This window comes from Notechis scutatus, chromosome 1, assembly GCF_049901735.1.
Source record: "Notechis scutatus isolate UNSWTSFEM ecotype Mainland chromosome 1, rNotScu1.2, whole genome shotgun sequence".
In the NCBI taxonomy this organism is placed as follows: Eukaryota; Metazoa; Chordata; class Lepidosauria; order Squamata; family Elapidae; genus Notechis; species Notechis scutatus.
Genome location: NC_142009.1, coordinates 126,806,910 through 126,826,864, shown reverse-complemented (window position 1 = coordinate 126,826,864; position 19,955 = coordinate 126,806,910). Strand labels below are relative to the sequence as shown.

General features: G+C 37.6%; 1 protein-coding gene across 2 annotated transcripts in view; it reads left to right on the top strand.

The window, feature by feature from the left end:
• Window positions 1-19,955, top strand: part of PRIM2 (DNA primase subunit 2) — a 99,304-nt gene that overhangs the window by 28,117 nt on the left and 51,232 nt on the right. Inside the window, exons 6-7 of one of the 2 annotated variants that reach the window (XM_026665234.2) lie at window positions 501-590; window positions 2,354-2,491. The exons of the other annotated variant lie outside the window; for it this stretch is intronic. Coding sequence (XP_026521019.2) covers window positions 501-590; window positions 2,354-2,491 — 228 coding nt within the window. The remainder of the gene's footprint in view (window positions 1-500; window positions 591-2,353; window positions 2,492-19,955) is intronic. 2 annotated transcript variants of the gene reach the window in all.

The following is a 19,955-nucleotide window of genomic DNA, read 5'->3' as shown; positions in this document are numbered from 1 at the left end:
CAATGATTTTTTTGTTTTGTTTTGTTTTGAAACAAAATATATTTTACATGTCATGCACACCCACAATTCCAATAAAGTGGTAAGTCATAATTTCAACATGACAAGCACAAGCTACAGTGAGTTTTGGAGCTGTGATCAACATGAACTATGGGATGTTGAAATGATCCTGATTCATAAAATAGGATTTGGCTAGCTTATTTGATCTAAATAATTGCCATTAATTGTTCAGCATGACACAAGATGGTGTCATGCTGTGCTAAGTATAACTAAATAAAAGCCTCAGCAAGTGAAAGTAGTGTATACATGAAGCTTGCTCCTACTCAATTATATTAGACTGTGTGCTACTTTTTATCATTTTCATGCATGCCTTCCTTTTTAACCGTTAATATCTTTTTTTAATCATATAATTTTCACACTTCTGTACAGTTAACCTGGAGTTATTTATTCAGGTACCTTAAAAAAACTGTCAATGAATATTAAAAATACGACAATTGTTTTAGCTTCCAGAAACTGAAAAGCTGAACATGGAAGACCAGCTATTAAATGCAACTCCTGGAAACAACGAACTGAAAAATAATGTCTTCTATAAGGTAAGTGAGCAGATTGGTATTTTTACCACCGGTTCAGTGGCCATGGCTTGGTGGGCGCGCTTGGCGCATGTGCACACACTTTGCATGGGTGCACATGCCAAACGCACATTTTACGCAGGTGCAGAGGCGTTTTAACTCACCTCCTGCAAGCCTGTACTCTCCCGGTCGATTCAGTAGCTGCCACCCGGCACTGTGCTGTGCCACACAAAGGAGCTGCGGTTCAAATTTAGAGGATAAAGGTGAGTATGGAAGCCCAGGCAGGCGGGTGGGCCCAACAGCAGGGTGGTGGAGAGAACCAGTTTGGTCCCCACTGCTCATCGCCGCTACCGGCTTGGAAGAACCGGGCCGAACCGGTAGAATACCACCACTGGAGCAGATGGCAGCTGTGATGATAAGTTACAATTCTCCATCGTTCTCTTCCTGGTTTTACAATTTTTCTATTCAAAAGAGCAATATTGTTATTTCATATACCAGTTCTTTTGTGTAAAATATGGGTGATTGATTTACAGGTAGTCCTCAAGTTGTAACAGCAAATGGGACTGGGATTTCCATGGCTAAGCAAGGATGTTGGAAAAACTCAACATCACTAGGCCATATTGCTTAGTGACAGCAATTCCTGCAGTCTTTGTTGTCGTCAAATTCCGCCAGTTGTTAGCCAAGAACCCACCCCACTAGCTTGGATTCTTTGTGGGAATGTAACAATTCCAAATTGATGACACATTTAACTCCACCCTCCAGCCTTTTCTTCTACATAAACGATCATAAGTCAAAGTCTATCTCTATCCTAATACTACAGTACACTACCAGTATCCATGCAAATAAGTGGATGAATATTTTTCCAGGGTGAAAGTACAGTGTCGGGCTATTGAAATGTAACTTATATTTAAGAAAGAGCTGCAGTTTGTCTGAAGAAGCATTTGCTGAAACTTGAACTTACAAGTACTACTTCAGATCTGTTTCACAGAGCTAATTAATATATTTAACAAGGCCATGTGCCCTACTTCAGGAAGCAGACTCGATTGCTCTAAGTTTTAGAAATCATTTAGAAATCATTTTAATATCTGAAAATAACAGGAACCCTTTTTTGGTTATGCTTTGGCTCCCATATATAGATATACTGATAACGTGGTCATTTGTGATATGATCCTACCCTCATGTAGCCATCTTCATTGGTCTCTATTAGTCTCAGGAGAGACTGTCAGAAGTAATGTGTAGTAAAACAGTGCAGTCCATTTTGATGCATTCGCATGTTAATCTACATATTTAGTTTTAAATATATATCTTTTGTGAAATGAAAGTATCTGATCAGCAGTTTGCAATCATGTCAATTTACATAGAAATTCATGCAGTTGTATAATACGTACCTTGTGACATCTAGATGTTCTTAATTTAGTTTTCCCTAACCCAGGGCATATCAGGACTGGTGTGCCTAGAATTTCCAGCCATCATGTCTGATAAAGTTAGTTTAAACATGTCCAGTGGAAACTAGATTGTGGTTTCACATCGCATGGCTTGAAATCAAAATTTTCTTTCCTGGGTTTTAAAAATTGATTTGTTTTAAATCTCCAGATGTTTTGGACTGCAGGACCCATCACTCATACCAAAAAAAGTCATATAACATACTGGATGTTTGGTGCTAGGTGATTATCCAACACTAGGCTGGATAAAAGTGATCTATTGTAGTTTTAAATAGTATTTTATATAATTAATTGAAATAAAATTGTAGTCTATTCTTTTATAGATCATACTTTTTTTTTAAACAGGTCCCTTTCTGTGATGCTGCAGATTTAGTTCGTGTAAGAAAAGTTTACTTGCTTGGTGGATATGCCTATGTTCCTCAACAGGAGTTTGTTACCATTGTCCTCAACAGTTATAGAACCAAACTATCAAAAGCTCTGGCAGTATGTATTTTTTTCTTCTTCCTAATTTTCTGTGTTCTCTGCCTTGTTTTCTGTTCACAGGTATCAGCTTTGTATACTGTCAGGAAAAGACTAATTTCAGTTGGGTAGATTTAGCTTACAGCATTGAAGTATTTTAAGTTTAGAAATTATAGTCATGTGAAAAAGTTGTACTGTATTGTGGGATCCTTAATGCTCTCTGAATTGGCTTAGTTTCTTGCAGGTGTTTTATTATCCAACTAGGTAACATCATCAGTGCTAGAAGCGGGTGGGGTTTGCTCTCTGTTTATATACTAATGGCATTCTCTGTCTACGTTGCTGGCAGTATTCTTGGTATTTCTTTGATTAGGCTGTTGATTGTCTATTGTTAATCCTGAAAATAATCTCTGTTTATCTGGGTATTGATTGCTGGCAAGGAGCAGTTTTGGTCTTTTTGTTTTCTTTTTAGTTTTTTTATTGTCTCTTGAATGGTATGTGGGTGTTGCTTATCTTTGTGTATCTGTTGATGGCTGATTGGTCTGAAGGCTTCGTTGGCATTTTTGGACTTAGCTGGGTCTAGGATGCTCACAATTTCCCAGTTGAAATTAAGGTTAAATCTGTCTCTGTGTTGTGCAATTAAGAAGTACAGGTAGTCTTCGACTTACAACAGTTCTTTTAGTGACCATTTGAGTTATATCGATATTGAAAAAAGTGACTTATGACCATTTTTCACACTTACAACCATTGCAGCATTCTCATCAAAATTCAAACACTTGGCAACTGACTTATATTTATGATGGTTACAGTGTCCTGGGGTCATGTGATCCCCTTTGGTGACCTTCTGACAAGCAAAGTCAATGAGGAAGTCAAATTCACTTACCAACCGAGCTTTAACTTAACAACTGCAGTGATTCACTTAACTACTGTGGCAAGAGAGGTTGTAAAATAGGGCAAAACTAACTTAACAAATGTTTTGCTTAGCAGCAGAAATTTTGGGCTCAATTGTGGTCATAAGTTGAGGACTCTCTATACTGATCATAACTCATAGCTCATTGGTGTTCTTTCCTATTGGCTCTATTCCCTTCCATATATAGAGCAACTGGTTTAGGATGATCTGTGCCCAATTGATATTTTTAGCGTGGGTCCGTGCACAATACAAAATGGCATTGTTTTCATCCAGGTAGGAGGAGTGAAGGTGTGGAGAGAAGAGCAGGGAAAAAGCCATTGGTAGTGGAGTGGAAATGGGAAAGGAAGGTCCTGGGGAGATAGAGGTTATTGGGATAGACTGGACTGGGAGCTGCTGAGGGAAGAAAGGGCAACAACACACTGGTTTTGCTTTACTCACTCTCCAGTTCTGATGTCATCCAAATCCTGGAATATTCAAAGCATTCCAACTCTCAATTGTTGTAAACCATGGAAAAGAACCCCCAGCAGCTAAACACTGATTTAGAAGAACTTCTGGAACAGAATGGTTTCTTCCGTGTTGAACACATTTTTTCCATTTTTGTGCATGCTTATAATAAACTCTTTATTCTTATTATACACCACTTCCATTTTACTGTACACTCTATAATTAGAGCCCTTCTGTTAATGGTAGCCTCCATACTCACGCTCATTTTTTATGACAACTTTTAATGCCAACCGGTTTCATTTTTGTTCCAGCCACCTTTATAAAACTTTGAAATGAAAGTATAAAAACTGTGCTGGTATCTTGAACCTGAAGTATTATTATTAAGCACCCTATTATTCTTGCTGATGGAATAAATTTTTGTCATTGGGAAATGATCTATCCTTCCTAAACTCTTAATTAATATCTTTATACTGTAATAAGCTTTAGGTGGCCAGAATTATCGAATGAGAGAGCAAGTTCGTTAAATTTGTATTTATTAATGAGATGAAGAATGATATGAATAGGGCCCAATCCTACAACCATCCTGTCAGTTAAATGCCAGGCAGTACTAGGTTGGATACACATCTTTTCTCGATCATGGGCTTTATGGCATATGAGATTCCCTTACTGTTTCATTTGTTGTTCTTTTAAAACTAGAGGTGGAAGGCGGTATGAAGCAAGAGGTTTTTGTGCTGAGTTAGGAAAATAAGTAGAGAGTATCTTCAGCCCAATTGCTCTGATAAAGTGACTAAGATTACTGTATACCACAAAGCCATGAAAGGTCCACGGACAAAAAAACAACCCAGAGAACTTTGTTATAGTACTGTATTAAAGTAACTTCTAAGGAACAGATAACTGCTCTAATTAGAGATTGTGTTGTTTTAATATCTTTTGCCTTTATACTTTAGAAGCCTTGTTCTCTCTTATTCTTTCTTTCTGTACATGTAGGGCATTATGTGTAATTTTAGATTAAGTTCAAGGTTTATTTTTCTGCTTCTTAATTTCTTGGGAGCTGATATTTAAGATGAAAGCCATCGTTCTCCCATGGTCATTAATTATCGTGGATGAACAGTGTCTTATGGTCTACTGGGAACATTGTATCGATTTTTATAAATTGGGCTTCCTATATTATATTTCTTCAGTTCCTGTTTTAAAAAATAACGTTTGATTTTTACCTTTTGCCAGATTTATTTGTTCCCTACTGGAAGAGAAAGCCCTGGAACCTCTAATCACATTCTAAGCTACAAGTCCAGGTGATTTTCTAGAAGATGGGTGGTACGACAGAATTACCAAGATGTTACACTAGGATAGGAGACAGGTCCTGGATGTGTAGAGGACTTCTGGGAGAGGAAGTACCATTCCTTTGGTGGGAATTATTATTATTTTATCTTGTCTTTATTTGTTAGTTCAAGGAAACGTACGTAATGCTCCCTATATTCCGCACAACAACCACCCTGGGAAGTGTATGTTGTGAGAGAGTAAGTCACACAAAACCAGCTTTCTTGCCTAAAGGAGGACTAGTAGAACTCATTGTGTTCTTGTGATTTGTAGACCAGCACCTTAACCACTACACTAAATTGGCTCTGATTCAAAAGGTGTTATGATTTTAATTAACAGATCTTCTAAATAGTTTATTGAAAAATGTAGAAAAGGCTGCATTTTAATCCTTGCCAAAGGGTTAATCTTTCTTGGATTCATCTCATATTCCTGAGAAAAAGTATGCATTTCCCCCCTAACATCTGTATATTAAGTGTGTTACATTACATGTCTCAATTTAATTTAGTGTTATTTAGTCTTCTTTTAATCCACTCCAGTTGGAATATACTTTCCTTTTCTTTGCACGTAGGAATTCTTTTTGGCTAGATTATTTCCTGATGTCATTTGATATTCTAAAATTAAAGTATGTCATATGAATGCCAATACAATTCATGCTTTTATGAAGCTTATTGCTTTATGTGATTCAAATGTGAATACAGTCAAGAACCACTTATAGACTGGGTGTTTGCTAAGTGATAAGAATTTTATTAAACAGATGGAACCAGAAATGGCAGAAGGTTTTTTCCCTCCCAACAAAGCAGAAATTCAGTTATGCCATCTCTGATAATGCCCAATTATAACATACATATAAATAAATAACTGTTAGCTAAAGTTAATTTTTTAGGGAGGCTTTATCTCTTAACTGATACAGATTTTTGATGCCTGTTAGGTATGAATTTTAAAAGCTGCATATTCTCTCACTAAGGAGCTTCTGGGAAAAGGGAAAGAAATCAAATAAGACCCTGATTTCCACACTTAAATTGTGCCATTTATTCAGGAAACAAATGATATTTTCTTTGGGAGTCAAGATTTATTAATTAAGGTTTTTCTTTTTAATTTAATTCTAAGTTGTATAATACTGAAATAGGTTGGACATGATGTCATTGAATCACAGAAATAATCTAGAATTACAAGTACAAGAATTTGAACCTTATGCTATGTTCTAATCTCTTAGTTTATCTTGGTAAAAGATAAATTGCCAATCTGTGAAGATTCCTGTGAAATAGGCATGAGCAAAAAAAAATATTTCCCCCCCTTTTCAGCCCATTTACTCGTCTTTCATACATTTGTTTTATAATTTTATCCTCAATCCTTCTGGCTATATGAACAAATCACCTCAATGTAATCCTTTCATATTGGCCACTTGCTTTTCTATTCAATCCACATTTATTCAGCACCTGTTAATTCCTGACTCTTTCCCCCTTTGTTTTAACACACAAGCTGTTTTAAGAAGCCCATTCCTACTGCATTCAACTATTACAGGTAGTCTTTGAATTACGACCATTTAACACTGCCCCTTGTTTACCATCACAGGGCTGTAAGGATAGGTGAGGTTGTGGCACACACCAAATACTATTTGTTTGTAAATTAGAAAAAAATCACCTAAGGATATGGCTTAGAAAACGTTTTGTGGGGGGGGAAACATTATAAATAAATCCACATAGGAAACAATGGGAACAATGGGAAAATATTTTTACATTATTTTAGATAATTTAGATTATTAGCATCTATAGTGAACCCTCCTCCCCACCCAGCCCTGTCTACCATAATAGAAAGAACAGAGGTCTTTTCAGTTTCTGAATATAAATTCCAGGTCACTGCAGAATATTCTCTGGATGACAAAAGAGAACATTCAATTAACATTCTTCTGAATTTTATTTTCAGTTAGTACATCATCTCTGTGCAGCTTCCTGGTTGTTTCAGGTTTTTTTTTAAATGGCTCTGGCTAGTTTCATATAGGCTCTGGGTTGTTTTTTTTATAGTTTGCCTGCCAAGTGTAAGAGCATCTACTGTATATCGTTCTTGCTGATGTTTTTCCTTGCAGATTGGAGTGGCTTTGTCTACAGGCAGAAATTGCGGGGGTGGTTGGGTGGTGGAGGAGTGAAAAGGAAGCTACCAGTTCTTAATTGCATGAATAGCATTAACAGTAGAAGGAAAGCTGAGATCAAGCTTAGGGTAGACATTGTTAGGAATATAAGTCACCTAACAACTATTTGGGTTGGAAATACATAAACCAGGATAGACATTTTAATACTGTATCTTTAAGAGAGTCCTGGAGGTGTAATTGGGTGTGGTTTCTCAAACAGCCATAAGATGGAGCCAGAAACCTGGGTTGTCTTAGTCTTAGTCTCAGAAGAAGTCACAGTGAGTCTCTTTTTCCTTCTGTTGGAGAGTATTGCCGTTCCTCCATTTTTCCCAATTGACTGATATTCTTGGATTTGCTGTAAGTCTGATACTGAACTGTTTTTTGATACTGGACTTTGTTATTGGATTATCCCTGGACTAAAAACTGACTGATCTTACCTGTGAATGACTTTGGACTGATTGTTTTGAACTTTGCTTAAACTTTTCTGGAAGTAAAAACCTACATTTACTGTACAGTGTTATCTGTGTGCTGTGTGTGTATTATTCAAACACTTCTCTCAATACATCTCCCTGTATGCTCTCATTCTCCTAACGGGGAATTACCTCAACATTGGTTATGGGCCCAGGCCATACCAGGCTCAGATAACTGAGAGTTGGTGTGAATACACAGTACTGTATACAGACAGCTGTTTACTGTTTAATTGTGGGTTACTATCCTGGTAAGGATGGCACAAGACACTTCAACAAGTCTATCACTGATAACCCGGTTGGATGGAACAAACTATGTTTCCTGGTCTATGAAGTGCAGTCTACATCTGCGTAGAGAAGGTTTATGGAATGTAGTTCAAGACCCACTGGATGTAAATGCTTGGGATCCAAATAATGAGGATGATTCCAAGAAGCTTGCTGACTTTAAACAGAACAACGAACGAGCTCCTTGTATAATTGGACTAACACTGAGTGACCAGCAGCTAGTCCATATTCGTGGAGAAGAGTCTGCTGCTAAGTGTTAGGAGAATTTGAAGAGGATTTATGTTTGTGACAGTGTAGGTGCACACATACATCTTACACGTAAACTGTTTAGAGCATGTCTTCTGAAAGGTGGAGATATGTTAGCTCATTTAAACTTAATGAAAAGAACTTTTCAAGAGCTACATGACAAAGAACTGATATTTTCAGAGCTGCATCAAGTTTATATCATTCTTTCCTCATTGGATGAAAGTTATGATGATTATGTATCTTCACTGGAAGTCCTGCCCAGAGATAAACTGACATTGACTGACATAACCGGAAGGTTGTTAGACAAAGCAAGAAGACGGCTGGATAGGAACCAACTGAGGAAGAAACAACCACAAGAAGATTTATGTTCAACTGCCTATACTGTTAGGAAATGTTTTTCTTGTGGGGCTAGGGGATATATAGCTAGATTCTGTAAGAGGAAACAACAAAATATTGGCAAACACCAGAAGGCTAAGAAGAATGTTAGTTTAGCTATGTCTAGCAATTCAACTGTAAACCATGATTTGTGGGTTGTTGATAGTGGAGCATCGCAATGCATTACTAAAGATAGAAAAAGGTTTATAAAGATGTCCATGAGTAAACAACATGTATTTGCCAACAACATTGGCAAATGGATGGAAGATTAAAGCATCAGGTGAAGGTACTGCATATTCTTGTATAAATGAGCATTTAACTATGTTATATGTACCTAAACTAAAATTTAATTTGCTATCAGTAAGGGCTTTAGTTAATCTTGGTTATGTAGTAACCTTTAGGGAAGATAACTGTATAATAGAGAAAGAGGGTAAAAGTGTTCCTGCCACTTTAAAGAATGATTTATATGTAATACATGATGATCAGTTGAGGATGGCTAACTCAGTTTATAACAATGTTAAGCCACATGATGAATGTATACATTTACTTCATAGACGTCTAGGGCACATTAATTTCAAAATGCTCAAACAAACTGTTGAATTGTCAGAGGGAGTAAAATTGAAACCCTGTAGCAAGTATGTAAACTGTAATGCCTGTAGCCAGGAGAAAAGTAAGGTTACTCCTGCAAACAGAGTAAATGGGTTTAAGACCAAAGAACCTTTAGAGGTTGTGTTTGCTGACATAATTGGTCCTAAGCAACCTAGTTTAGGAGGTGCCTGTTATATTTTGAGTATTATGGACCATTACTTATGATACGGTTTCTGCTATTTTATGAAAAACAAAACAGAAACACTCCAACATTTCTTTAACTGGCTAAGGTTTGCTGAGAGAAAAATGAAAAGTAATTACTTTAGTTACTGATAATGGGACTGAGTTTGTTAACAAAAGATTCCAAACAATGTTGAAATTAGCTGGTGTTGAGCATAAACGTTCTGCACCTTACAGACCACAACGTAACTCCTTTGCAGAACGAAGAGGGCAAACATTACAAGCCATGGCTCGCACTATGTTATCTGATTCAGGTTTACCTGAAACACTGTGGGGTGAAGCCACAATGTGTAGCAACCATGTGTTAAACAATGTAGTTAATACAACAACTGGAGAATTACCATTCCTAACAGGGAATTACCTCAACAGACATGCCCAGTAAAATTAAACAAAGCAAGAGTTTAAGAAGTGGTATATTACTTCTGCAAAATTAGTCACCCCTATGGGTGCAAATTCATACATGACCTTCGCATTGCTTATCTGCAGAATGAAGAGTGGTACAAGCTGCTAGAAGTCAGCTACTCTTAGGAACTCTTAACTTTGACTTAACAAAGGGTTTGTTTTGTTTTAAAGAAAACAGTAATTTACCTGATAGGCTAGCAGTTATACAACTGTGAGCCATCTACTGTCTGTCTTAACTGCTTTCCTCATTCCCCATCCCTATTACATCCAGCCTAAATTAATAGCAGCAAAGTCAGGACTAGGCTAGGCTTTCCTGCTAGGCTGGAAAAGGTCTAGAAAATTACAGTCCATTTACTTGTTACAAAACTATAGCCAAACTGCTGTGCTCAGAATAGTTGGAGCACTTAAAACAGCACCTCTCAAAACAGTGAAACTTTCTTTGATGTTTTAAATCACAACTCTTTATTCCATGTTCATAAAACTCAACATGTCTGCTATGAGGTTAGAATATTGAGGTTGAAACATTTTGCACATGTCACTTATTTCTGTTCAGAAAGTCACGTCCACATTGCTTTGCTTGACACGAAGTTGCCCCCAAACGCGACCAGATTGTATACAAAATCGTCTTATTCTGATGGAGAAGATATTTGTTGCTAGGAAACATAAGAACATTGAAATGGTTTCTTGGGTTCTTGCAAACCCTTTGGCAGTTTGATTCATCAACTTTGTACTTGAAAATTGTAGAAAACTTTCACACATTTTCACTTCAACATGTTTTTCAATATGATGCCCAAATGCAAAAGGCATTTAGTATGGTATATCCCTTGCAATCTATAGTTGCCAAAGTATAAAATGCAATTTTACAAGTACATATTTTGATAAATAGATCTGAACTTGGATTTTATTAAAGGCAGCCAAATTCATACAACTTTTTTTCAGAGTGAGGCCAGGACAAAATTTGTGTTCTGATTATACAATCTGCAATTGTATCATGTTGAAGATGATATATTAGAGAGATAATAGAGAAAGAATAAATCAGGTGCCCAAATAAATATGGCAATGGTCAGCCGTTTATTGGCAAGCTGTAGGATTGAGGATGAATATGTCTTTTACCTCTCAAATAGAAAGAAAAGTTTTAAAAGTAAGAAGCTGTTTCTTTCCCTACCTTGCTAAGTCATAGCTAGGCAAAAGAAATATTATTCCATCGCTTGACCTCATAATAATATATTATCCAGAACTTTGTAGGTGTTTTTGAACAAAAACAATCATTAACCTTCTGCTCTATACCAGTAGGTTATAAAAAAGATAGCCCAGGTGTTAGGAATGATCGTCACCTAACAGTTGGGTTGGAAATATATAAACCAGGATAATAATTTAATACTGTATCTTTAAGAGAATGCTGTAATTGTGATTGGCTGATGTTCCTATTTCTTCTTGCATTTCCTGTTTTGCCGTATTGCCTGATCGTCGTTCTACTTTGATTGCTGTGAATCTTGCAACTGTTAGCAAACTCCGTTTACTGAACTTTGTTTATGATACTTGACTTCATTTTTGGATTATCCCTGGACTGATGCTTATTGCTTTAACCGTGTATGATTTGGACTGTTTGTTGGACTTTGTTTACCCGTTTACTGGAAATAAAACCTACATTTTACTATTCAGTGTATCTGTATGCTGGTTGTGTGTTATTCAACATCACACTCACTATGTTTCCCTGAGTGCATTTATTCTCCTAATGGGGAATACCTCAACAGTAGGACACCATGTTGTCAAGTCCTTTTTGTCTTCGTCTTGACCTTTTGGAGGAAAGCCAAAACAGATATGTATGTTGCTACTCCCTTCCAAAAAACCCAGGACATTGCACAGGTCAGGAAACATTTTTAAAAAAACACGACAAACAAATGTTACAAGGAAAAATCCTACAACATTAGATATAATACCTTAAAATCAGAGTGGGGTTGGTGTGCTAGTATTCCAACAAATCCTAAGATCCACATGTACAAAATATACATTAAGAGAATTAAGAGATTCTAAAGCTTGGGATTTGTTCTGAGTGCCAGAACTGAACAGCTCTCAGAGTCTTCTCAGTCAGAAATTGACTGCATATCAAAACTGATTTCTACATTTCAACAGTATCATTTGGGGCTGCTTAGCAGGAGGTAGGTCATTTTATTGCCGCTGTAGTCAAATACTTGGGAAGTGAATTAATCTATTGTAAATAATTCAGATATATACCAGAGGAACTAGATCTGTTTCTAATGTCTTATTATTATTTGGTAGTGTATATTACCATCCATTATTATGTTTACTAATCCATACAGCAGTCAAGATCACTTAATTTTTTAATACTTCAATATATGCCAGACTCCAAGCAAGTTGCTAATGAATGGAATACAAATATGCTATCATAATTTTGCTAAACAGACATTGTTATCAGCAGCATCAAGATTTGTTATTCATAGATTTTACCTGCTGAAATATATACAGCATATAATAGCAGCATTGCATGAGCAGCATACCCTAATATTTCAGAAAATAAGTAGCTCTTCTGATTGGTATCTTTATTATTGCAGTGAATCTCAGTAACTTTACCTTAAAGTATATTTTTCTTAAACCATTTTGTAGAAACTTTAAATTTGATGTTCCTTCCTTGTTTTCTTCCTCTGATCAGGGAAAATTCCAGGAGGAAGAGATTTTTAAAAATATAATGTTATTGAAAGTCATGAAAACAAAAATAAAGCACATACAAAATAATGTAGAGTAATAATGTAGAAAAAAGGAAAAGAAATTGAGAGAGAGCAAGAAAGAAAAAGAAAAAAGATAAAAAAGATGTGGCTTCCAATCTTCTCTATAGCAGTTATAAGTACAAATATAAATTTATTTCTCTTTAAAATCACATTGTGACTCTTTTTCTTCTATAATCCTAACTATTAAAATCATAAGTTCATTTTTTTCTGTTTTATGCAAAAAAGTATACAAAGGTTCTCAGTCAGCAATAAACATGGATTTTGTTCTTTCTCTAATCAGACAAGTCAGCTGGGTCATGTTAGCAAGTTCTATCATCTTTAAGCATTCCTCCATTGAAGATATTGACAAGTCATTCCATCTTTGTGCTTTCAATAATGTCACTGGGATCCAACAACTAAGTTCCATGTTATTTTTCCAATTGTTTGTCCATAAGTCCCAAGCGGAAGAATTCTAGTGTCAATTGTATATTAATCTTTAAAACCTCTGAATCAGTATATGGATTTAAATCCAAAAGTTCCAGCTTTTTTGCACATCCACTAAACATCATAAAAAGTAGATGATTTCTAGCTTTATTTTTTTTGCACATATCTAGCTTTTTTGCATATCTACCAAACATCATACAATACAAAAACATCCATACAATGCTTGGTGGATGTGCAAAAAAAGCTGTGGATCACAACTCTTGTTCATATTTCCAACAGAAATGTGAAGTGCCTTTATGCATTCTCCTCCACGCTGCTATGAGAGTTCAGGTCAGGGTTAGACTCCTCCTACATCATCAAGCTGAGTCTGCCAAGCTGATAAAGCCAGCCCTTGTTGCTAGGCACCCAGCTTTCGACTCAGCTCCTTGTCAAAGAGCAGACGTGTCTCTGAGAGCTCTAGATAGTGATCAGCAGTGAGTATTTAATGACTTACAAGTGGAATTCTTCAGGCCTCACAGCGTGAACTCGCTACTCTGGCCTAGAAGTTAGGGAGGCACTACAGAGAGGCTGCTTTCAGCACCTTCAGTGTCAGGCCCTGAATAAAATGGAGAAAGCACAGGCCCAATCTATCCTACCAGACCACGAGGAGGCCCATGCTTCCCTGAGGCCATCCAGAAAGAGGAGAATAGGCCCATTTAGCTAAGCAAGAAGCCGCAACCAAGATTAAAGCCAAAGCCTTCGCTACAAAAAAGGCCTCAAAAACTCAACTCAAAGCTGAAAAGAGAAGACATGAGACCTTGGAAAGACAATTTGCTCGAAGCCTGGAGCAGATGCATGGGCGAAGCCAGTCGTCTCCTCAGTCGGGTGATTTGCAGGCCTGCCCACAAACTGTATCCAAGGCTGGAGAAACAGAACTGGGCTCCACTCATCATCTGCAGATGGAGCTGATGAGGCCTCTTTTTCCTCGGGACTTAAGTAGAACTGGCCCCAGTTTTAGGCAGGCCGTCTGGGTTTCAGAAGGATCCAATCCTCATGATAATCCATCCCAGGGCAGCCATAGACAGAGGGCGGAGGCCACCTTTACCTGTACAACTGCTGGCCTACACCCTGTGGAACCTCCTATAACTAAGAGTCCTGAGGATATTAGAGAAGTGGTTTCAGTGGCCATTAGACAGGGATGTCATGCCCCTGTTGGAGACTGACTCCGAGGGAGAGGAAGAACAGCCAACAGGGAGTGGAAGTGTGGCTCCGGAGGTTGTGGAGGAGGCTGGGAAAGGGCACAGGCTGGCTGGGCAGTCAGAGGAGGACCCAAGCCCATCCCCTCTCCATCCTAGGGCCCACAGGGAGGAGAGGATAAGGGAAAAACATGAACGGCATGGTCTACAGAGGAGGAAAGGGCCTTGATCCCCTTCATGGGCTGCCGCTATGAGAACCATTTAAAAGGACGGACTGCGCATGAGCCAGTGCTGGAAACAAAGTGTGAAAATATTTCTAGTCTGTCCATTCTTACCTGAGTTTGGCATCCTTCCCAGTGTGTATTCAGATATCTGTGGATGTTTTCAAGCCCTTATCTTTCCTGATTTCCTTAATTGCTTCAGTGTGCTTGTGTTGTTTTTTCTAGTTATAATTTATAGGTATTTTTAGTTTGAACGGCATGTCCTCCTTTTTGCAACTGTTTGTGGGGGAGTTTTTTGTCCCCAATCAAGGATATTTGGAGCTTTAAAGCCAAGTTGAAGGAATTAAAGGGGCTTCACCTGTTTTTGTGCCTGTGTTTATTTTGTATCCCACCCTGGGTCATCACAAGGGGATTGCTGAAGGATTTCAGCAACTCCTTCGTCCTACTGGGTTGGGTTCAGGGTTTTTCCCTTCTCTCCCTCAACAGGGAGCCCCACCTGAGAGGACCAGGTTGCCCAGACCCCCTGAGCAAAAGTTTCCTTCTGCTCATTCTGAATGGGTGGACTATGAGGATAGGTGTTCCATGGATCCATCTGACCAGAGCTACTCCTCTGAGTCTGAGGAGGAGGAAGGGGAGGTTAGAGACTCCAATTTGTCAGAGGATGAAGGTTTGAGACCTGAGCAACCTACCTTTACAGGTCTTTTTAGACCTTCTTTGTTCCTTGTTGTAGGAGGAGGAATCAAACCCTGACCTGGACTCTCTTGCAGTGTGTATAGAAGGTTTTACCAATGCCCATTCTAAACAATTACTCTTGTATCATATACCAACAGTATATAATTTATAAAAGCTGTCTTTAAGATGATAATATAGTATAATTTTCAGTTCTTTCAACCATATATTTTCCTTTGTTCTAATTCTGTATTATAACCAACATTTTAACTCACTTTATCATATGTTTATCTTTCGCTTGTTTTTCTTCTGTTTCGAATTTCAATAAAAGCTTATACTGTTTGGCAATCACACCATCATTTGTACACAATTCTGTTTCAAAATCTGTCCTTTGTCTACTTAACAAACCCTTTTTAAGTCCCAAGCAGAAGAATTATAGTGTCAATTGTTTATTAATCTTTAAAACCTCTGAATCAGTATATGGATCTATTTGATTTCAAAATCCTCAGACAAAACAGTTTCAGAGTCTCTGGTGTTAGAGCTTCTAAGTTGAAAGGCTTAATATTTTTTCCTCATGGAATAATACTTTTTGTCAAGGATTGCACTCCCCCCCCCCCCCAAGACACACTATTTACCTCTGTAAACACCATCTATCATTGTAGATTTTGCCAGTAAATTCTATTTTGAATTGAGAGTAGGGATATGCAATTTTGGGCAGATGGTGTTCAATAATATTTGATCACCTGAAGTTTCAAACTGTGAAGAAGAAGGCTTTGTGTTTTGGCTTTAATATCTGAAAATTATGATTAATGAGGGTCTTGTCACTTAAGATTTGTTTCAGGTACTAAATTCTGAGTGTTAACCCAAAGTAATTCGCTGTAACATAAATGGATGGTTTTTATAATATGCATATACAAGGTTATAAGGTAATAACTTTGACACTGCAGTATAAAACATGATTAAAATGACTTTGTCCTCTGGATGCTTCATGCTGAAGTGCAATAGAGAAGTGCTTTCATTTTAGTATAATTTCATTTAATGTCTTCCTGTTATTGTGGTGCCATTTATTATTTTTTCTCTCCCCATTTCTGGTAGTAAAGAGCAGTTAAAATTTGTTAGGCCATGGTGGAAGTTCAAGGCATTTGCAGAGGTTTTTTTAAAATTTCTAAACAATTTCAGTCACTGTACAAGGAAGTACATCAATATTATTCCTTGCAAGGCCATTGTATGAGATACAATGTGCTAAGTGCCCATGCTAAAACAAAGTCAAACTAGATAGAAGGGAGCCATTGAGCAGGCAATTGAAATGAACTACCAGTATACATAAGGAATACAGTACTGGTAATTTTTACTTCCTTGAAGACTTTACTTCCACTTTGGAGTCCTTTGCCAAGTATTAGCTAGGTTTCAGATTAAGTTCTTGCTATGTGGATATCTAACTTCCTACTCCTAGCTTTCTCCTATACACAAAGAATGGTTCAGGTAGGCTATTTCCAGTACATTTTGACAGAATTGGAACTGATTGGTCCCTCTGACGATCTGGAGTTCCATGTTGATTCTGAGTTAAGTGTACAGTGTTATTATTCAAATTACTTCAGGTAGTCCCCAGCCAGTAGCAACACACAGCCAGATCTCAATAATTTAAAATAAAGAACTACCGGTAAGTAGCACTGGACCTGAATAGTTGGCTAGAACAGTGGTTCTTAACCTTTTTGAAAGAATCGTCCCCTTGAGCCATTGAGGAAGTTATCATCGCCCCCCTCCCCCAACATAACCTCTCAATCACAACACAGGAAAATAATTCTTCAATTTATGCAAACACGTTTTTTGTTTTCTTTAAAATTGTCATCAGGACATATCGATGCAAATAATTTACTTCCAGTCTTTTCCCCATATCTCAACTGTGTGAAAAATTCTGATGCCACCCATCACTTTACTCCCAAACTTCGTGGTACATGTATTTCATTATTATCTTATTTATTCAAGACACTTAAATGCAATGACCACTGAAAACAAAATTCAATTGCAAGAAAATGAAGTGCCTGAAAAAAACAGTAACATTTAATGATTTAATTACAAGTGAATTTTAAGACGCAAAAAGAAATATACAAAGGGGATAAGAACAAACCGCAATGCAGAAACTAAGAATTTCAAGATGAAAACTCTGAAACTAAATTAAGATTCGAGGAAAATATATATTCATGCACACTGTAAAAAGGGTTAAAAAGACACAAAGAAAATTTTTACAGAAGGAAAGCAACAAAAATCAGAATGACAAATTTAATGCCTAAATTGAAGAAAAATATATATATCTACACAAAAAGTTTACATGAAGAGCACAACAACAAAAATTGAAACCATAAAACTGAGAAACCAAAATATAATATTGAGCTGGAGTGCACGCTAAAAAAAGTACAATACAAAGAGACACACAAAATGTTTTACAGAGCACAACAAGAATTTGAAAACGAAAACTCAAACTGGAACGTGAAATCCAATGCAAGCAAATACAACGATAATAGCTGAGACAATTATTAATGAAGAAAATGTATGTACACAAAAAGCAAAACAAGAACATCAATGGCTGCCTTTTGCTTGGTGAGCTGATGCCAATTTCTTGATGTCTGGAACCATTTTTGTTAATCTCATTCTTAAATCGCCACGCACAGTGATCTTCAACATGTTCCTTGACTTAGAAAGGATCTGTTGGATGGCGCTGAAGCCCCTCTCCACTAAGTAAGTGGAAGGAAAGGCTAAAAGAAGCAACTTAACTTCCTCCCACAATATTGGGTAAGTGTTCCTCATTTTCACCCAAAAAGCTTCGTAGCCATAACTTTGAAAATGTGATTGGGCTTCACAGTCGTATTTCAGATGTCAGTGGTTCTTGCAGTTTGGGATGAGGTTGTGCAAAGTCTGCTGTGAAAGGATTTAGCACCCAAGTGGGCACTTCCAGATTTATCAGATCATAGAATCTGATTTCCATATCTTTTAGTTGCTTCAAATGGCAGCAAAAAAATCCAAATCTTCTGCTTGGAGTTGACGTTCATTACCAAGGCTTGGGAACTGATACAGCTCCTGGCGACTCATATTGCTTGCAAGGAAGTCCAATTTGGAAATAAATGAGCTGATTACTCCTTTGGCCTTAAGAAAATTGATTTTGTCTCCTTGCAGCTTTATGTTCACTTCATTCAGCTTGTCAAAAACATCAGTGAGATAAGCTACATCCAGACGTTGAAGTTTAAGAGAACTGCTTAGACTTGGATCAATGGATTTAAAAAATTCGACAACTGTGTCAAAAAGTTCGTGGAATCGCCACGAACACTTTCCTTTTGAAAGCCACCTTACTTCGGTGTGCAAAAGGAGACGTTCAAACTCCTCGTCATTTTCTTCACAAAGCTTGTGAAAAAGTCGATTGTTCAAGGCATTTGACTTAATTTTATTCACAGCATTAATGACGTAACGTATAGACTCGTGCAAACGGCCACTCAAATTTTTTGAGACAAGGTGCTGTCTATGAACAACGCAATGGACAGTCATAACTCCAGGTACAACCAATTTTAGATGAGCTTGAAATCCACAATATCAGCCAACCATGGATGCAGCTCCGTCGGTTGCACATGCCACGACGTTTGCCAAAGGGATGTTTTCTCATTAAAAAACTCTTCAACCTTTTTAAATATTGAAGAACCTTTTGTGTCGGTGGCTAAATTTCGAGCAAATAACAGTTCTTTTCCAATGTCTTCATTTCCGATGATGAAACAGACATAAGCCAATAACAAGGCTTCATTTTCATGAATTGTTGACTCATCAATCTGCATCATGAATTCTGTTCTTTTCAAGGTGTCAATAAGCCTTTCTTCCACATCAGCAGCCATTTCATCAATTCTTTTTGATACGGTGTCATTGCTCAAAGGAATTGATTGCGTGACAGTGCTTGCACTGGGCCCCAACATGGTGGCAACAATCTGTTTCACTGCTGGTAAAATCAGCGTTTCTCCGATAGTGTGAGGTTTACCACATTTTGCTATCAACAAAGATACTTCATAGGAACAAATGATCCCCTTGTCGATGTTGAGTGACAATTTTCCAAATAACTTCTCAACAGTGCTGCGACCCTCAAACTTGGCCTTTAAGGATTGGAAAATGATACTGGTTTGTCGGCTTTATCCGAATGAATTCTTACCAAATGGTCTTTCAGTCAGGAAGGCTTCATCGCTTCATTTGAAAATGTTTTCTCACAAAGAAGACAAAATGGAAGCTGTACATTGGAAGGAGATGGAATGAATCCCAATTTTAGGTATTCCATCGAATATTGGCGACACTTCCTCTTCTCGGACATATTGAGTAGTCTTCAAAATGAAAGGCACTAACTGCAAATTAAATTTTCGACTGCACTGGAACACTATAAAACACACATAGACATCGATAAACCTAGTTTCAACAGTTACGTTGACATTACAGGGGACAGTCACTCAGCATGCAATGTTTCTAAAGAAGTGCTCACCCCTCCATCACTGCCCATTCTGGCCAATGGCGCGCCACTGTATGGGTAGAGTGATAGAGGCTGCTGCACAATGCGCATGAAGATGAGCGATGCGTATTCACATATGTACGGCGTTCTGTACTGAAGCTAGCTGGAGGAACATTTTAAAACACAGTTCAATCCACTAATAGCAAGCAATCTGATGTTTTTGTACGACAGACATACAGCGGTTCACTGTACAAAAAAAGTCTGAAAAGTGTCCCCAAAACTTCTCGCTCCATCGCCCCCATATTGCCCCCTTTTGTTCCTTCGCCCTCGTGTCACCCCTTTTTGTTCCATCGCCCCCCTGAAAAATGAAATCGCCCCCTGGAAAG